The following is a 20514-nucleotide window of genomic DNA, read 5'->3' as shown; positions in this document are numbered from 1 at the left end:
TGAAGGAAGACATTTGTGGTGTGATTTACATGGGACCAAGAGGTGCGCGCATTAGTAAAATCATAGTTCTGCAGACAACCGCAAACATTTTTCCGTGAAGGCATTGACCGTCTTGCTTCACAGCGGGACAAATGCAGTAAGTTACGGCGATTACTTTGAAATAATAAACAGTTCACATACTTCTTTGCCATCTGTGTCGTCTTCAGTTGTCTTGCCCTAATGGCTCTGAGCACTATGGGACTCAACATCTTAGGTCATAAGTCCCCTAGAACTTAGAACTACTTAAACCTAACTAACCTAAGGACATCACACACACCCATGCCCGAGGCAGGATTCGAACCTGCGACCGTAGCAGTCCCGCGGTTCCGGACTGCAGCGCCAGAACCGCACGGCCACCACGGCCGGCTCTTGCCCTAATAGTTCAATTATTATTGCCAAGGATGCTGATGCCGCCATAGCCAATTTGTAAGTGTGCGGCGGTGTAGCATTGGTAGGTTAGTATGCCTATACTTTTAGTAAATACATTTTTAATAAGGAATTGAAAATCCGTGTTTTCTTTGTGCTGTCCTCAGTTTCGACACTGGACGGATCCGCGAGATATTGAATGGAAGGTTTGGATTTGTTCATTGACTTTACGAATGACCAGAATTTCCTAGTATTTTCTGGTAAATCTTTCCCCAGGATTTGACTTAAAACTATTCTATGCTTCACGCATAGCCCTTCTTAAGATTAACTTTTTTTGTTAGCATCCCTGCAGTCCCTCTCCTAGCGATAGTGTAGTAATCTTTGATTTCGGAATATTCTACGAATGTCACCAGTAAACCAGGGCGAATGTTTGCTTGCCATCGTTTATGAACTTTCTTGGATTGTACTTACCAGACCGCAGTTCAAATGGTTCAAATGGCTCTGAGCACTATGGGACTCAACTGCTGAGGTCATTAGTCCCCTAGAACTTAGAACTAGTTAAACCTAACTAACCTAAGGACATCACACACATCCATGTCCGAGGCAGGATTCGAACCTGCGACCGTAGCGGTCTCGCGGCTCCAGACTGCAGCGCCAGAACCGCGCGGCCACTTCGGCCGGCAGACCGCAGTTCATATCGCCTTCAAACATTAAGAACAACGTTTTCGCGTTTCCCAGATGAACTGAGTGTTCTCACGTCGTCCTTGAAATAAATGCCTTCCATGGCAATCAGGAGTCAAATATGACTCGTAGAGAAAATCGGATTGCTCCAAAGTTAACGGTTTCTTCGGCTCGTCAAGGGCAGGATACAAACATGAGGAAAAACGTAATTTCCAATCACGTTTTTGTTCTAACAATTGCTCATGCTGGGTTACGATGCAGCAGTCTGATCATAGATTCACTCCATAATCCATGATATATTTGACAGTGAGTTCACAGCTTTTAAACGGAGAAGACACTCTAACGCACATGGTAGTAACTCAGTATTGAAAGGAATTTACAAATACCATCTTGGAGCAATAATAGAGGAATTTAACGACAGTTAATTTGAAATTATGTGACAGGATATTCTGTCATTTAAGTTACATTTAAGGTTTTCACCCAGCAAAGGCACCCTGTTAATATGAATCGTACACAGGATTTCCCATAAAGAACTGCAGAAACATCGGAAATGTTTCCCGCTGTCTACTGTAAAAAGTAAAATTTCGTAAACATTTAAAGGGATCGTTAATACTATAGTGTTTATGGGGCGCTTAAGACCAGGAGCAATAGGAATCTACCCCCGTGGTATCACGAAACTGCGGAGAAGCAGGTCGACGTTCAATCCAATCAAAGTGAGCATGAAAAACAGCAACTGAATGCATGGATGATTCCGCGTGTATTTAAAGCAAACCTGATGGGTAGAAATCCATCTACCAACTTTCGTTTATGTCGCATGTGTTTCAATTTTTTTTCCGTCAGTCTGTATAAAATGTAAAACTGCGATTCGCCTTCGTGTTTTTCATTCACATTATACAATGTTGTTTAACTGAGCTTGACTTTCAAGTAATTTTTAATAGCGAAATTTTTCCTAGGTATTTAAATATGCCTTCGTCAAGCCATGATAAAGAATTAATGACCTTCTGAATTATTGTAGCATTTTCAAAATTTGTAGGATGATACGTAATACAGAATTGATAAACACTCAGTTCAGACAACACCTTTCCAGTGGCAGTGGTAAGTGATGTATTTGTACGAGCGCAGTTGTGACTGGCGCAGCTGAGGCCGGGGCAGCACCCCTGCAGACAGCCAGCTGGCGAGGGACTGCGCGTCCGCAAAAATCAATACAGGTTTTGAGCGTGGGTTGGCGGCCCCTGCTAACGCTCGCTTCTTGTTTTCCAGATCCGATGGGAGAAAAACATAACGCTAGGCGAACCTCCTGGGTTTCTGCATTCGTGGTGGTGGTGAGTACATATTTCTTCATTAGCGGTAAGGTCTACGGCATTTGAAAAGTGGGAGCATGGTTAAGAACTTCGCGGCAATTAAATGTCATGTTTCCTATAGGGGTGAGCTCTTGTCAACGAGTACCGTATTCTGAAACAATCGGCTGCATACTTAGTGCTCCACTGGCACTGCAGTTAACAATGAGTGAATAAGCATTAGATGTGTAGCCAATTCCTATCTAATCTGGAAACCAAAGAGACCACGCTTCTGGAAACATGGGGTTTGATATGCATGCGAAGCAACATGCTGATGGTATTTAGAATATAAATAAATAAATAATTTAAGTAAATAAATGCTTCTGTGTATGGTCTGTGTCCTCTAAGACTGGAAGGGTCCATCCCAAACTAAAGATTACGAAACATACTCGACTATTGATCATAGTTGTTTTCGCTGTAGTGCAGTTTTACAAAGAACTGTAATAATGAAGCAAGTGCGTTACCATGTCAGTTGTATTTACTTCCGCTGTTTCACTAAAAGTTTCACAGAAGCGATTCGGGTATTAACTGGATCCTAAAACATGGTCGATAAATTTTGGGGTCGTTATATGGGAATGAGATCTTGAGTTTTAGAAGTCAATCCTATACAGTAATAAATAGCTCACATAACTAGAAAGAAACGAAGTATACGTAGTCGTATTTTTATTAGATTTGTCGCGTTTCCGTGTCGTTTAACAAAGTGTTAATGTGTTACAGGCTTTCTTAAAATCTGAAAGGAGGAAAAATGATTCAGAACGAACCAACAATAAAGATACAGCATTTTCTGAAGATGTCTAGATAATATCAAACAATGGAAGCCCCTATTAATAGTGAACTCTATGAATGGGGTACTGACGGATTCATTTCGCCCACTACTTTTATTCTGCTAAAAAAAAAAAAAATGACTTTGCGGCAAGACACAAGTATGGCAACTCTAGACTTAGAGGGCATACAGTTTCCGTGAATCTGACTCTGAAGTGTTAAATACGGCATGAAACCAAAGTTGGTTTTGAAGAGTCTTTGTGCTGTATGAGGCGTGGTCCAGTTGAAAGCCGTATCCATTTCTTTGCATCTATAACTATCAAACGAAGCTCGGAGTTGAACATGGGTTCCGAAATTTGTACGTTCACAAAATATTTGTTAGATATACCGTGCAACGTTGGCAACTAGTTTACGTCGTCGAGTGGCAATGCTGTCTTTCGAAAACCGTAGCAATTAATCGCGCCTTTAAATCATAGTTCGTCTTATATTAAGTAGGTAGCATTACTGCTTCTTATTTAATAATGTCACTTTCCACATTATATATAATGTGGAAACAAAAGCAGAGTTGGCAGTTTTCGGTTGTGAACAATCCTTCACGGGGAATACTAAGTCATTCCTGGTAGGCAGGTAGTAACTTACTGAAAACTTACCCTAACTTTGCGGAGTCCAAGGCAATATCACAACTTCTGAAAATGTTGTACAGACCATACGCTCGTTAGTTCTTGTAGAAGTGACTCATGAGTCTTGAGTTGATACTCAGGATACTGGAACAATCAGAATAGGGGGATTATAAGCTGGAGACCCCCTAGAGATTGTAAGTTAGCGACTGCTGCACTCAGCGTGTCCAGAGGAATGAGATTTGGCCCTTTAGTAAAGCGTATGCATTAATAGAGATGGAAAAAAATAAGATTCCCATCAAAAGCAAAGGATTATTCTAAAAACTTAACTGAAACTTTCAGGATTCGAAATATTTTACGTGCGTTTAGAATAGTTTAGTTTGAATGCGAGAAACAGAGGAAAGTACTGGCAGTTTTCTTCGAAAATACTAAGATATTCTCGCCCCAATGTTGACTAATGCAACGCGCATTGAGGCTACGCATTAAGAAAACAACAAAGATGGAAAAACACTACCTGAAGTCTTTAAATTTTCTGAACCACTTGCGCTGTTTTTCATGCAAGCCCGTCATTAGTATGGACAGATAGCCCACGCAAGAAAGCGTTATCTCTGAGCTTGTTTTATAAGCTATGCTGAAACATGCTCGCGCTTTTTAGTAGCCTTCTTATCGGTTGGTGCCGTAAACTTTATCTTATTTCAGATAAAAATTCTGTGTCCGTGGAAATTTTTCAGGTGCCGGACTGCGCTTTCCTGTACTACAGTGGTTGCAAGCGTCTCGTAGAGTTGTGTTGTAATACTATAAACCTCCCACTGCGTTACTATTCCGAAGCGAGATAGTAATAAAAAATATCCAAACATGAATGATCCTTCGAACATGCCATTTTTAAGTGAAAATTATTTTTCTGGTTGTGCCATCGTGATAAAGGTCAGCAGTAGCTTCCTGTAACATTCTAGTGCCTACCGACAGTTTCTGGTTGTAGGAGTGTGTTGTAAGCGGAGTGTTATCAAAGCTTAATGAAGGTATCAGGCCCTTGATCTTCCGACATTACACCTCTGTGCCAACAACGATTCTGTTTTTTCTCTCACGACAATTGTATTATTTCATATCACAGCAAGCGCGGAAATTTACACAGTCCATTTATGGTCGACTGTTAACACTGAACATGGTTGCGCAAGGACTGTTTCCTTTGATGCTAAGCTCAAAGTGGATGCCATGGAAACTGAAGCATCGCTACGCTTGCTAACCAAATATAGTTTTCTACCCTTACCTATTCGTGAAGCAATTGAACTTTATTGTTCGCGATAAAGAGGCGTCATATGCGAAGACCTATACACCCGTCTGCAGGCACACATGGAGCTGGCAATCCGTTTGGATTGAGAAAGAGGAAATCAAATGATAATGCTATTAATAAATATATGCGCGCGATGGGCAGTCCCGTTGGGAAATGCACAAATGCTATAGTAGTGGGCATCGCGGGCGCCTCTGTAATCTTTGATGACGTGCATTGCTCGCGCGGCAGAGAGACCGCCAACTCCGGAAACGCTTTTGCGATAATCTGGAGATGTACTGTTGAGCGACAAAATTGACAGCTAAGGGTAATGATACGCTTTACCAAAAGCTCTACACAAGGAAAAAAGGTATCGTAGAAATCTGGATGCGGGCTGGAGTCGGAGTTGTCAAATCCTGTGACATTACGGCCTCTAAGCCTTGCTGTAGGTAAATGTTGGAATGTAATTGGCGACTGGAAGAAATGGCATTTCCAAGGAAAGAGAAAGGGTTGCGCAGGTATCTCGAGGCAGTTGTCCTGGATTCGTTGAGAGAGATGCGTGCGCTCTATGAGTGGCGATAGGTACGTGTGCTGTATGAATGGGCAATTCTTCGCATATCGTTGCAAAACAGGTATATGGAATTTGCGCCCTGTCTTCCTGGGGACTTAATTGCTCATTAACTAAAGGCCTATCTGCACCCGTAGAGTCCTCACCGTTGACCGTAAACGTTCAGTTTACCGGCAACGAGGTGTTGTACTACCCGTCCACACCGCGCTGACGAGTCCATGCGAATGACTAACAACGTAAACATTCTGCTGCCGGAAGAATAGCGCCACCAGTGGACGACATAACGTTCTACACTATACCTTTTTGTATACGCGTATTGCACTAGTTATAGTTGATCAAATGTTTAAATCCTGCTTTTCTTTCTGTCATCATGCATATTCTTTCCTAACATCGAAAATCATATTATGCATTGTCTCTTTAGAAAAAAAATGTTGTTTCTTTATCATGCATACCCTGCGCTTTTAAATATTATCTTATTTAACTTAAAATTTCACAATGCTTACATCTCTTCTATTTGACAGTACTGTTAATAATTGGCAGGATTATAATTACAAGCAAAATGTTGGTACTTTCAAATCAAATACGCTATCTGCCCAGAAGTATCCGTACATTAATTTAGGATGTGTCGACCCTTTGCCTCTGTGACGGTTAGAAATCTGCAGCGGACACTTTCAATGAGGCATCTGGATGTTTCTGGAGGAATGGCTGCTCATTATTCATAAAGAGCCGAAACGGGGAAGGTAGTGATATTGGACGCTGGGATCTGGAGCGAAGTCGACTCATCCCAAAGGTGTTCCATTGGGTTCAAGTCTGGACTTACGGCAAGCAAGTTCATTTCAGGAATGTTATTGCCCACAAACCTTTGTCTCAGAGATGCTGCTTTGACAGGGCGCATTGTCATGCTGATACAATCAGTCACTCTCCCAACAGTCCATCTACTGTATGCAGAATACAACGCTGTAAAATGCGTTCATATCTTTCCACATTTCGCGTTTTCTGAAGCACAGTGAGGGAACCACATCCTAACCACGAAAAAAATCCCCAACTGTAACACCACTTCTTCTGTACTTCCCTGCTTAGACCACTCACGTTCCCCAGGCAGTCACCAAACTCAACAGAGGGTGCTCCTGTACTGCAAACTCTTCGGTTTACTTGTTTTTGGGCGAGGTGGTATGGACCGAAACAAAATGTCCACTAAATAGGGGCTCCAAAATGGATACCTTAAGAGCTATTGGCACTTATTGGGTAGAGTAGATGTTTCACATCGCGCCGGCCGAAGTGGCCGTGCGGTTAAAGGCGCTGCAGTCTGGAACCGCAAGACCGCTACGGTCGCAGGTTCGAATCCTGCCTCGGGCATGGATGTTTGTGATGTCCTTAGGTTAGTTAGGTTTAACTAGTTCTAAGTTCTAGGGGACTAATGACCTCAGCAGTTGAGTCCCATAGTGCTCAGAGCCGTTTGAACCATTTTTTTTCACATAGCGAAGATAAAAAGTTGCTCATAGCTGTTAAGGTACGCAGTCTAGAGCCCATGTTTACTAGCCATTTTCTCTTGTTTCGTCCCATACTACCATCTCTGTAAGTCGCGTACCCTACAATCTTAGCTACAACAGTACCGGTACATGTATTCTAATGTCAGCAGTATCAGAACGATTTTCGCGTATAACTTCAGACTCGGTCGTTTCCGAGCCAGATTCACTTACCTCATATTCATACATTTACCTTTCTCCATCATCCCTTAAAGTCCGTAACTTCACTTCCGAGTCATCCTCTATATAACTTAGCGACTATTCCGTAATCCAGAACAGCTTCAGGTCCGTACCTTAAGGTTTCCAGGGGCAATAAAAATTAGATTTTCAATATTTCACGTAGTTTATAGACCGAATGTAAAAATTAAAGACTGTTATAATCTGCTCCTTAAGAGGTATGTTTCTGTGTTAAAAGTGTAACATAATATAACACGTATTATGGTTTGAAATTGTCTTTCGGGGGGCAAATACCCGGTTTCATTCATTCAGGATTTGGGAATAACAACACTTAAAAACTTCCAACAAAAATGTTTGAGCACAATTTTAAATCTTTCCTAGTTTTTTTCTCGCTTACATGCTTAACGTAAAATATGTAACACAGTGATTTAATTCATTTGTAAAGTAATCAGATGTTTGAAGGTGTTTTATGCATGTGAATTCGATATTTCAAAATATTGTGGGGCTTACTGGTACCGTAAGTATGTGTAGATTGACGGTCGTTAATGCGAGGATTCGTGATAATCCTTAGACGATAGGATTTTTGCATTCCCGAGCGTTATGAAGAATTACAGTTTAAGTAGTTTTATAATTGATTGCTCGACCGTATTAGAGAGGGAGCTAATGATTCTAACAGCTTAAATGAAGATATATCCCCAGGTGTTCGGTGCGATAGTATCCGATATTACGCTAGATGACTGTTGCAAATATTCTTCCTGTTTCCTCCCCTAATATCTCCAAATATATATCGACGCCCTATGGTTATAACCTCCCTGCATTTCAAAAATAGGTAGTGACACTGCTTTTTGCCTTCTGCTTTCACTTGTCGTTTTTGAAGGGAACTATTCCAATGTAGAGGTAGTTACGGTGTGCAGGTGAGCGCCCACAAACCACCACCACCATCATCAATTATGGTGCAAATTTCTCATCGCGATCAGCAACAGGGTACTTAAAATATTCGTAAACAGTAATGTTGGATTGAACATAGACTTTCCTACATGCACATACTATTGTCAGACGAGAGGTTAAGTCGGAACCTTGCATAGAGCTTATAAAGCAGATAGGTTAGTGTTAGAAAGTGTTTAGTAAGGTACTTGACATCATATGCTTCCGAAATTCGTAGTAGTATTTTAAGATTCCTGTCATACTGTGCGCTAGGTGTCTTTTAATGTATCATACCTGTGGTCTCCTAAAAATTAAACCAGTTGCTATGGGTCTTCACAAACTGCGACTTCTACAGTGCAGCTGAAACAGGCACGTCAACTCCGCGAAAGTCACGATGAACTTATTCTTTGACTACAAAGTTCCGCTGCTTATTGATTTTTGTGGACCACGACGCCACAAATCACGCACAGTGGTATATGGACACTTAGCAAAAATTGAAGAGCGCCATCAGGTCCAAATGCCCAGAAATGTTGACGGACGGCATTATTTTGTTGCAAGATAAAGCCTGCCCACGTGTTGCCAAGGTAGTCTCGACTACGCGGTTGAAGTCTGGCTGCGAAGCCCTTCCACATCCTCTATACAGTCCTCATCTCTCCTCACTCGTTTTCTATATTTTTTGGATCCCTGCAAGAAGACATTGGTGGCCGTCGATTTGCTTCGAAGAGGTGCACGCATGGGTACAAAGTGATATCGTAGGTAACCGTCTTGTCTCAGTGGGATAAATGTATTAACACATATGGAGATTACTTTTAATATAAAAGCGAGTTCAGTTGCTTGTTTTCACCTGTCTCTTTTCATTTGACGGCTACTTACAGATGACGAATGTTGAGTGTTACATAGAATAGGTAGCGTTTTGGCAGCGCCCAGTCTACTCTCACATTGACAACCAAGCGTATATCTGCCCCTAGAGCTTTGCCGAAGGTAGATTTCACACCATTCGTACTAACATCCATACGCTCCACTGCGGCAGCTCTCGACCATCCTAAATGTTCAGCATTTCGAGAGATGGAGGCTCCATTTGTCTAATCTGATAATCCTTTCTCTGTTGACTCACTGGGTGCGTGACCAATCGTAGCATACGACTGAGCGAGGACCAGCGTCGGGTAAGAAGTAAGACTGGCCTTCGATAAAAGCGGGGTTCGAATCCTGGTGCAGCCATGCTGATGTAAATTCACGTGGTTTCTCCAAATCACTTAAAAAGTATATGGGAGTGGTTCCATGAACAGAAAGCGGCCGCTTTATTCCCCATCTGAGCTAGTGCTCTGTTTATAAAGAGCTCGACGCCGACGAAGTAGTAGACCAGCCTCCTTTCTTTCTTGTCGCATGGCCACATTGCTGTGTTTGCAAGTCCACAAGATGATCATTCATTGACGACGTAGTATGTGTAAGGAAGGCTATCGTTACTATAGAAAAACTTAAGCTTTTACGCCACAATGCTAAACAAAATGGTTCAAATGGCTCTATGGGACTTAACATCTGAGGTCATCAATCCCCTAGACTTAGGACTACTTAAAAACCTAACTAACCTAAGGACATCATACACATCGATGCCCGAGGCAGGATTCGAACCAGCGACCTCAACAGCCGCGTGGTTCCGGACTGAAGCGCCTAGAACCGCTCGGCCACCGCTGCCGGCCCAATGCTGAACCACTTGAAATGTGTAGTATGTTCATCTTGAGTCTGTTTGGCTGTATTCAGTCAGTCATTAAAATGTTTCTGTTCAGTATTAGATCAAAGTAGATTTTTACCCCGAAGCAAAGAAAATGAACACACAGGAGATGCATTGGATCGTGTGTCCATTTACAGTAGCTTAAGTAAATTCCATGAAGTGCATGGTGACTCAAATATTTTGAATGCCGAATCACCCAACTTTTTTCATTGCTCTTTCAATATTTTGTCATAGTAAAACACAGTGCGTAGTGCCTCCATTCTCATATATGTGTCGTTGTTTTGGGAAGTTGAAATTTTGTGGCCACGAAAGAATTACACTGATCAGCCAGAACATCATGACCACTAACCTACTATCGATATAAACCCGTCCAGGCGATAGCAGCATCACCTGGCGAGGAATGACTGCTAGTCAGACACACGCACGGTGCATGTAGTATCAGTGAGCGTCTTTCCGTGTGTAGAATGGGGAGGCGCGTGATCTATTTGAGTTTGACAGAGGGCAGATTGTGATGGCCCGGAGGCTCAGCACGAGCATTTCGGAAACTGCACGACTTGTCGGGTGTTCGAGGCGTGCTGTGGTGAGTGTCTTCACCATGTGGTGAAACCAAGGTAAAACCACGTCCAGACATCGTAGGGTTGGGCGGCCATCCCTCGTTGCAGATGTTGGACATCGTAGGTTGGACAGACTGGTAAAACAGGACAGGCGGCAGACTGTGGTGAACTAACATCAGACTTTAATGCTGGGCAGAGTACAACTGTGTCTGAACACATGGTGCACCGAACACCCCTAACGCTGGGCCTCCGCAGCCGACGACCCATAATGTTGACACCACGACATCGGCAACTACGACTGGAATGAGCACCTGACCATCGGCGCTGGAAGTTGGCGCAGTGGCAGGGCGTTGCATGGTCTGATAAATCCCGATATCTTCATCATGCCGATAGGAGAGCGCGAATCCGTAGTCTTCCAGGGGAACAGCTCCTTGACGTACTGCGGGTCGGAGACAAGCTGGCGGCGGCTCCGTTATGCACTGGGAAACATGAATCTGGGCCTCCATGATTCCAGTGGAGCTCGCGCAAGGTACCATAACGGCCAGAGAGTATCGTACACTGGTTGCAAACCACGTACACCCCTTCATGACGATCATGTTTCCCCACGGCAATGGTATTTTTGGCAAGATAATGCGCCATGTCACAAGGTCAGGAGTGTGAAGGAGTGAGTCGAGGTACACAGTGGAGAGCTTCAGCTGCTTTGCTGGCCCATCTGAACCCTGTCGCACTCGCATGAGATGTAATTGAACGTGGTGTCAGAGCTCATCGCCCCCTCCCCGGAATTTACGGGAATTGGGTGACTTGTGTGAGCAGATGTGGTACCAACTTCCTCCAGCGACCTACCAAGACCTCATTGCTTCCATGCCACGACGCGTCGCCTCTGTTATCCGTGCCAAAGGTGGACGTACCAGCTATTAGGTAGGTGGTCATGACGCTCTGGCTGATCAGTGTATTTGTTGCTGGACTTGAAACAGCTGGTTTTCTGGAACTTGCTTGTAAGAGTTCCAGCTGGTGAGAGATGGTTCGTCATAAATCCATTGACGTTTGTTGGAAGCCCTGAGCAGATGCCAAGGCTGTGTTGTTATCGTAGCGGGTTTTTGCTCGCTGTGCGGCCGTGACAAAAATCGAAGAGAGAAAACGCTTCAGCTTCTAATATGTGGCCTCTGTGCGGCGAGTACTGGAGACACATCTGCAGATCGGCACTAATAGTGACGCTGATTGGCACATACATATATCATAGCTAATAGATGTGAAGCCGCACGCGCATTAACACGTTAAAACAGCGCGTCTTCGCTGGTACACCCGCTGTTGCCTGCGAATTAAAAATAAAATTTATTTCTGTTAAGTTTCATTACTATGACAAGAATCCAAAGAGATCGGTTAAAGGTTATCTATTACAAAATGTGGCGTGACAAGGTTCATGGGAATACCGTTACTTCAGCCTACATTATCCTTAGGGATCAGTTATACGGGGTGGTGAGAAATACTCTGAAAAGCTTCTGAAGTTTTTTTTAAGGAGTTCATATTGCTTTCAGCTATTAGAATTTTATTGTGGGAAATAAAATTCTAAAGGCTTGAAGGCGAAATGAAGTCTTTTAAAAAAATTATAGAAGCTATGGACCCATTCTACAAGAAAATAATTGGCTTCTAACGGTGTTGTAGGATAGGTAGTGCTGCGAAAGAATTGTTACGGAGACAATTCGATACTTTGCGCTGTTTCCGAGTTAATTAGCACTTGAATTGGCCAGCCAGGCCGTTGCGCGCGCAAATTCGAGTAGCCTGCCAGATACAGCTGGTGTAAGTTGTTCTCGTAGGGTAGATGATAGCGCACGAAACTGCTCAGGATCTGCTAGAGTTCAATCCTAGCTACCGTCCCATGTTAAGTTTTTGTATATCGCTCTCTCTTTTGGTTTTATGAAACCAAATGAATAACACGTTTAGCGTCACCTTCTCTGGTGAGGTTCCTGAATTTGCGCGCAGCCAATTGGTTGGCTATGCTAATTAACTAGAGAACGGCGCTACGTATCGAATTTACAACAGTTATTTCTCAGCACAACCTACCCTGCAACTCCCTTACAAGCTTTTCAGCCTGTTTCTGACCACCCTGTATACATATGTGCAATTGGAAACTAAACACAAGATAGGTTCCACATAAAATATCAAATTTTGACAATGATTCAAACAATTTTCTTGTGGACGGAATCTGAATTGTCTCTGAACACTATGGGACTTAACATCTGTGGTCATCAGTCCCCTAGAACTTAGAACTACTGAAACCTAACTAACCTAAGGACATCACACACATCCATGCCCGAGGCAGGATTCGAACCTGCGACCGTAGCGGTCACGCTGTTCCAGACTGAAGCGCCTAGAACCGCACGGGAATCTGAATTAAATGCTGCGTATGTAAGTACTGAGAAAATAACTACACTCCTGGAAATTGAAATAAGAACACCGTGAATTCATTGTCCCAGGAAGGGGAAACTTTATTGACACATTCCTGGGGTCAGATACATCACATGATCACACTGACAGAACCACAGGCACATAGACACAGGCAACAGAGCATGCACAATGTCGGCACTAGTACAGTGTATATCCACCTTTCGCAGCAATGCAGGCTGCTATTCTCCCATGGAGACGATTGTAGAGATGCTGGATGTAGTCCTGTGGAACGGCTTGCCATGCCATTTCCACCTGGCGCCTCAGTTGGACCAGCGTTCGTGCTGAACGTGCAGACCGCGTGAGACGACGCTTCATCCACTCCCAAACATGCTCAATGGGGGACAGATCCGGAGATCTTGCTGGCCAGGGTAGTTGACTTACACCTTCTAGAGCACGTTGGGTGGCACGGGATACATGCGGACGTGCATTGTCCTGTTGGAACAGCAAGTTCCCTTGCCGGTCTAGGAATGGTAGAACGATGGGTTCGATGACGGTTTGGATGTACCGTGCACTATTCAGTGTCCCCTCGACGATCACCAGTGGTGTACGGCCAGTGTAGGAGATCGCTCCCCACACCATGATGCCGGGTGTTGGCCCTGTGTGCCTCGGTCGTATGCAGCCCTGTTTGTGGCGCTCACCTGCACGGCGCCAAACACGCATACGACCATAATTGGCACCAAGGCAGAAGCGACTCTCATCGCTGAAGACGACACGTCTCCATTCGTCCCTCCATTCACGCCTGTCGCGACACCGCTGGAGGCGGGCTGCACGATGTTGGGGCGTGAGCGGAAGACGGCCTAACGGTGTGCGGGACCGTAGCCCAGCTTCATGGAAACGGTTGCGAATGGTCCTCGCCGATACCCCAGGAGCAACAGTGTCCCTAATTTGCTGGGAAGTGGCGGTGCGGTCCCCTACGGCACTGCGTAGGATCCTACGGTCTTGGCGTGCATCCGTGCGTCGCTGCGGTCCGGTCCCAGGTCGACGGGCACGTGCACCTTCCGCCGACCACTGGCGACAACATCGATGTACTGTGGAGACCTCACGCCCCACGTGTTGAGAAATTCGGCGGTACGTCCACCCGGCCTCCCGCATGCCCACTATACGCCCTCGCTCAAAGTCCGTCAACTGCACATACGGTTCACGTCCACGCTGTCGCGGCATGCTACCAGTGTTAAAGACTGCGATGGAGCTCCGTATGCCACGGCAAACTGGCTGACACTGACGGCGGCGGTGCACAAATGCTGCGCAGCTAGCGCCATTCGACGGCCAACACCGCGGTTCCTGGTGTGTCCGCTGTGCCGTGCGTGTGATCATTGCTTGTACAGCCCTCTCGCAGTGTCCGGAGCAAGTATGGTGGGTCTGACACACCGATGTCAATGTGTTCTTTTTTCCATTTCCAGGAGTGTATGTATGGCTTTCTGAAGGAGTTCTCTGATGTTTCGAGCATCGGATTGCAATACTACACATTGCAGGCATACCACTACATCATAGACGAACACAATTCGTGTAGTTATGTGAATGTTAAATATTTCTATTGTGAGTCAGCGAAAGGCATGGCAGCCCCCCCCCCCTCCCCCCAAAGAAATTTCCAAAACATTCGACGATAAGTGTCAGAGAGTAGCAGTGTCAATAGTGACCAAAGGACGTGCACATTCTCGTTGTCTTTGCCTCGGACAGCAGCGACACACAGATACCGCACCAGCCGCCTCAGACGAGCAACCATTGCACATGGCGCGACGACCGTAATACGACAAGGAATAAAGTTTGACGCAAGTGGCTGCTACGGCCACCTGGGGCCATTTGCTGGAGCCTGTGCTGCAAGCATGTGCTCCCCTTGCCACGGTTTCTTTTGCACCTCGTTGCGGTACAGGCAGGTTCCAGTGGTGTAGTAAAAGACGAAACTAGAGGGATGCAGGGCCGAAGGCTAAGAACTGCAGACCATGCCTAGTCGTCAGTGATCGCCACTTAGTGCAAGTGCGTCGGCAAGGGCGGCAGCTGTTGGATTGTGGTAGGCAACGACGCAAATGACCAGTTCTGATCGTGTTGTAGGGAGCCATATTCTAACTTGACCTCTGGTGTCTGTTGAGGAAGCACTAGACGCCGTGACATAAACTCCGAACCTAACACAGTCTCTTCTTTTGCTGCCTGTACAGCGTCAAGAGGTAGGCTGTTGCATCTGGTCACCACACACATCTCCCGTTACTAGAAACGCTCTCGAAGATGTCCAACTTCCTGGTGAGCATTATTATCAGACCTGTCCCTCATAGCACATGTGTAGACCATTAAGGACGGCGGGTGGGCTGTTCTGTATTATTGACTGTATTTTTGCTCACATTTTTTTTGCCGCAACAGTGTAAATACTCATAGTGTGGAATAGTATCTTCCAAAATGGTATCAGGCGTATCTGCAACCGATTGCTCCCAGCTAGGTGGCGTGTTGGTAAGCCTGGCCTTTTGTTTGGGGAGACCGGTGTTCAATTTCGCGCCCTGCCATCAAGACAGGTTTTTCGGTAGTATTGTGTAATCTCTGAAGGGATACTGCCTGCTTGTAGGACTACGTCGTTGCTGGAAGATACTATACGAGGTTAACCCAAACTCTGTCGTCAAAATTTCGGAAGTTGTGTCGCATAAGGGACCCGTTGTCTCCGATGGTCGTAGTGTAATTCTGACTCAGTCGGTTTGTTACGCCATTTACCTTTGTTTTTTGTGTAAATATCTTGACAACTGTGAAGAAGACTGTAATATTCCAACACGAAAGCGACCCATTGGAAACAATGAGTAAAGCAACAACCCGCTGATACAAAGTAATGTGATGTTTGCCGTCGCTGGGTGAACAGCTCGGTATGGTGTCGTCGTCCCGCTCTTTCACTGCATTTAGTGAACTCATACACGAGGTGCGTACCAGGCAGCTATTCATCAGTAAACCTATCCATTCTGCTGTATATCAGTCTTAATATAAAACAACTATTGCCGGATAAACAAACCCGATACAGAACTGAGCAGTGCTGAATGCAAGATTGGTGTCATAGAGTAAAGCGGGTAGTACTGTTGTCTGCGGCCAAGTACCGTGAGTAGATAGAAAATGTTTCCAAACAATATACACAGCGCATACTGTCGAACTTGCACAGTTGAGCAGATATTTTCAGTCCAGTAAAAGTGCAAAGATGAATACAGGTAATAAGTCAAAAGAAATAAAACGAATCAACAATGACTACGGTTTCCTTATAACAAAATGCTCAGAAAATATATCGAATAACGTGTGTTCTCTGGAGTTCGGGTGACCCTGTTAAAGATAATGAAATTGTTAAACAACACAGTATAGTCATCGACATAAGACAATGATTGTCCTCATATGCAGCGTACATCCTGTAAAAACGTGTAAATGAGACTTCATTCAGTTGGAAAAATTGCTTCGCCATTGGTTTCTTCCACTTGTATATTAGGGTTACCACAGTATGCATGTACGCATACATAACTCGAATTTACGCTTTACGCTTAACCCCACTACGAGTGTTGTGAGAGCAGGCGTTCCACAATTATGTTTAAATTACTTTATTAAAACACTATTGTTGGAAAAGAATATAATTTAAGTGAACTTACAAAGCAAATGTGGTAGGTAGAAAATTAGAAAGCTCAAGAAAGAATACATGCCTTGAATGGGTAGAGCTCATCAGTTACTCATTTGGCACAGAAAGTCAGATGAGGTAAATGGTGTGTGTAGTCGCTTAGATTTAAAACAGCATTAAGGAGGTTTGTTTCACTGTTCTGACTGTATTTGAGGAAACTTTTCACGTGTAATTTCTGCATGTGCTATCCAAAGGTCCATTTTTTCATGAAACACTTCATAGCAGGCATAAAAGTTATGAGTGTTTCGTTTTTTCCTTGAATTTCCTTGTTTAACTCATTTAGTTTAAGGGTCACATCAGTTACAAGTGCCACGTGCAACAACCAGCTGAAATCGTGCAGTTGTGAGTAATCTTATCTTGTGAATACGAACAGCACTCCCAGTTTCGATAACACAAAGTATTTTAGTGATCATTACCTCCGTCTTTCACATTGTTGTTTTGTGGAAGCGGGAAAACAGAGGTTTGTGCTCCCCGCTCGGCGTAACACTCGCTCATAACGCGCCGTCTAGTTAAAAATTCGCCAGTATTAAGATCATCATGCTGGAGGGAAGACTGGTTGGTTGGCATAAGCGTTACAGGCGGTGAGATGCAGGTGGAGACGAGAGGCGGTGACAGTGTTGTCAGAATTACTGTACCGCCTACAAATTCCATGCGAAACATTCCTTGTCAACAAAACGGTGTCTTACAAAAACAGTTCTTTTACACAGATTTCGGACACAGGGTTTGAAAGATCTACTCATAAAGCCATGTCGATCGACAGGTCGATCGCGATCGACGAGTTGAGTACCCCTGGTCTACAGTAACGTTCTAAAATGCAAGCTTCACCATTGGTTGCTGTTCGCGGACATTTTTCACCGTACTGCTGTGCTTGAAAGACTTGACAATTTAGCGCCTTCTTCATGCCTTTTGTTAGAAGAGCAGGCCAGCTTCTACTATTATTCTGTAGTAATTTTATGCTTATATTGATGTACAATATATTAAAATGATGGGGAACATTCCTAGTTGGTCGAACGGAGACTGTGCGACGTTGCCTCTCTCCTAGGTCCTACCTCCACTTGATATGTGCGTGAGGAAGCATATAACTCAAAAGAACAGTGGCATTGAAAACCAGTATGTCGAGCTGAGAGATGAGACAACGATTAAGGATGACGTATGCAGCCGTTATTCATTGCACTGCTGTTAAGTTCGCGATGTATTTTTCCGTGGCTGTACATAAATTGAAGTGACAAGTCATGGGGTATCTCCTGATATCATGTCGGACCTCAATTTGTCCGGCGTAGTGCAGCAACTCGACGTGGCATGGACTCAGCAAGTCGTTGGAAGTCCCTTGCAGAAATGCTGAGCGATGCTGCCTCAAAAGCCGTACATAATTGCGAAGGTGTTGCCGGTGCAGGATTTTGTGCACGAGCTGACCTCTCGATTACGTCCCATAAATGTTCGATGGGATTTACGTCGGACGATCTTGGTGGCCAAGTCATTTGCTCGAATTGACCAGAATGTTCTTCAAACTATTCGCCAACAATTGTGGTCCGGTGACATGGCGCATCGTCATCCTAAAAATTCCATCGTTGTTAGGGAACGTTAAGTCCATAAATGGCTGCAAATGGTCTCCAAGTAGCCTAACATAACCAGACCCCAGTCAATTTCATGTAAATACAGCCAACACCATTATGGAGCCACCACCAGCTTGCGCAGTGCCTTGTTGGCAACCTGGGTCCATGGCTTCGTGGAGTCTGCGCCACACTCGAACCCTGCCATCAGCTCGTACCAACTTATCGGGACTCATCTGATTAGGGCACGGCCGGTCGTCTACGGCCCAACCGATATGGACACGAGCCCAAGAAAGGCGCTGCGGGCGACATCGTACTGTTAGCAAAGACACTCGCTTCGGTCGTCTGCAGTCATAGCCCATTAAAGCCAGATTTCGCCACACTGTGCTAACGGGTACGTTCGTCGTACGTCCCATATTGATTTCTGCGGTTATTTCAGGCAGTGCTGCTTGTCTGTTAGCACTGACAATTATACGCAAACGCCAGTTTTCTCTGTTCTTAAGTGAGGGCCTTCGGTTACGGCGTTATCCGTGGTGTGGAGTAACGCCTAAAATCCGGTATACTCGTGACACTGGGGATTTCGGAATATTGAATTTCCAAGGCATTTACGATATGGAATGTCCGATGCCTGTACCTCCAACTACCATTTCGCGTTCGGAGTCAGTTAATTTCCGTCGTGCGGCCATAATTACGTCGGAAACCTTTTCACATAAATCACCTGAGTATATATGACAGCTCCGCCAAAGCACTGCCCAGTTATACCTCGTGTTCGCGATGTTATCGCCATTTGTATAAGGGCATATCGCTAACCCATGACTTTCGTCACACCAGTGTATGAATCAATGAATAGCGCGAAGCGTTCGTGGCGCAGATGCGTTTACCCTAAACTGTTCAAAAATGGTTCAAATGGCTCTGAGCACTATGCGACTTAACTTCTGAGGTCATCAGTCGCCTAGAACTTAGAACTAATTAAACCGAACTAACGTAAGGACGTCACACACATCCATGCCCGAGGCAGGATTCGAACCTGCGACCGTTGCGGTCGCGCGGTTTCAGACTGTAGCGCCTAGAACCGCACGGCCCCTCCAGCCGGCCTTGAACTGTCCCAAACACCTTCTAGTATCTATGGTCCTAATAGTTGTTTTAACGTAAGAAAGTATTCGTCCTACCGCCGTTACTAAATCTCATCATTAGTGGCCAGTGTTAATGCTTCATGTCGCGTAGATCCCGTGGTTTAAGTTACTGAATTCACGCGCACTGACGATTAAAAATTTCCAAGGAAAACGATCTGGGATGTCCAGAAACCACAAAAGTTTAATTACTGAAAAGAGGGCAGGCATGGTACAGTCTTCAAGCATGACAACTAAGACACCATATGCAGTATAGGCTTGCCCGCCGTGGGATTAAAATTTCTTCTCGAATTTCTGGTAAGCTCACGCTTAGCTGACGTACCCAACCCACAAGATCGCTTTTTTGTTCACAGCATAACGTCCTCACACAGATTCGTGTTTAACATTCAGACGTGATAGACACACTGTGAGAATTGTCTTCTCTCCAAACTGAAATGTTCTTATTAACTACAAGACTCTGTGGAACAGTTCCATGGTCTTCGCCCTCACAGACACAGTAAGACGATTGTTGGGAGTATCGCAACTTAGATACTCTTTTCTTTTGTCCACGCCTTAGTGCGTCCAGGGAATTACTCCTAAATCAATTAATTTGGAAAATTTTGTGGTAAGGTCTTATGGGAGGAAACTACTTACGTCATCGATCCCTAAGCCAACACACTTCCTAATCTCACTTAAACTAATTTACACTATGGACAACACACGCACCCATGCCCGAGGAAGGACTCGAACCTCCGACGGGGCAGCCGCACGGACGTGACAGGTCGCCTCAGACTGCGCAGCTACCTCGCGCGGCAAATCAATTTAAATTACTTCTCCCTACCAAAAGTTCCTACAGGTTATACTGTTTCTGTGGACATGCCTTATTCATAGCAGGAAGTAGTAAGTTCATTGCAATATACCCGTCATGGCTTTTACCTATGCAGACAGAATATTTCATTTCGTTGACCACTTCGTATTTGAGCGTGTGTGACTATATTACGGTAAATAGTTGGAAGAGCAATGCTTAGTAGATAATACGTGTTTTCAAACGCGTTGGTTTCAGGCAACCAGCAAGTATTCTTATTTTCGCATCTGAGCAGGGCTTACACCGCCATCATCGTCATACATATAAGTTAGGACACATTGAAGAGCGATATACACATAAGACTTAATATATTGTACATCAAAATAAGCATAAAATTACAATAGAATAATAGTAGAAGTTGGCCTGCTCTTCT

The 20514-nt window shown here is 44.6% G+C and overlaps 1 protein-coding gene across 6 annotated transcripts in view; it reads left to right on the top strand.

Annotated features, from left to right (window-relative positions):
* Positions 1-20514, top strand: part of LOC124721164 (single-stranded DNA-binding protein 3) — a 386116-nt gene that overhangs the window by 92510 nt on the left and 273092 nt on the right. For all 6 annotated transcript variants that reach the window (XM_047245997.1, XM_047245995.1, XM_047245993.1 and 3 more), the window contains exon 3: positions 2347-2408. In XM_047245997.1, the coding sequence (XP_047101953.1) occupies positions 2347-2408 (62 nt within the window). The remainder of the gene's footprint in view (positions 1-2346; positions 2409-20514) is intronic.

This window comes from Schistocerca piceifrons, chromosome X, assembly GCF_021461385.2.
Source record: "Schistocerca piceifrons isolate TAMUIC-IGC-003096 chromosome X, iqSchPice1.1, whole genome shotgun sequence".
In the NCBI taxonomy this organism is placed as follows: Eukaryota; Metazoa; Arthropoda; class Insecta; order Orthoptera; family Acrididae; genus Schistocerca; species Schistocerca piceifrons.
The sequence above is the reverse complement of the archived record's forward strand: the minus strand, read 5'-3'. Positions and strand labels throughout refer to the sequence as shown.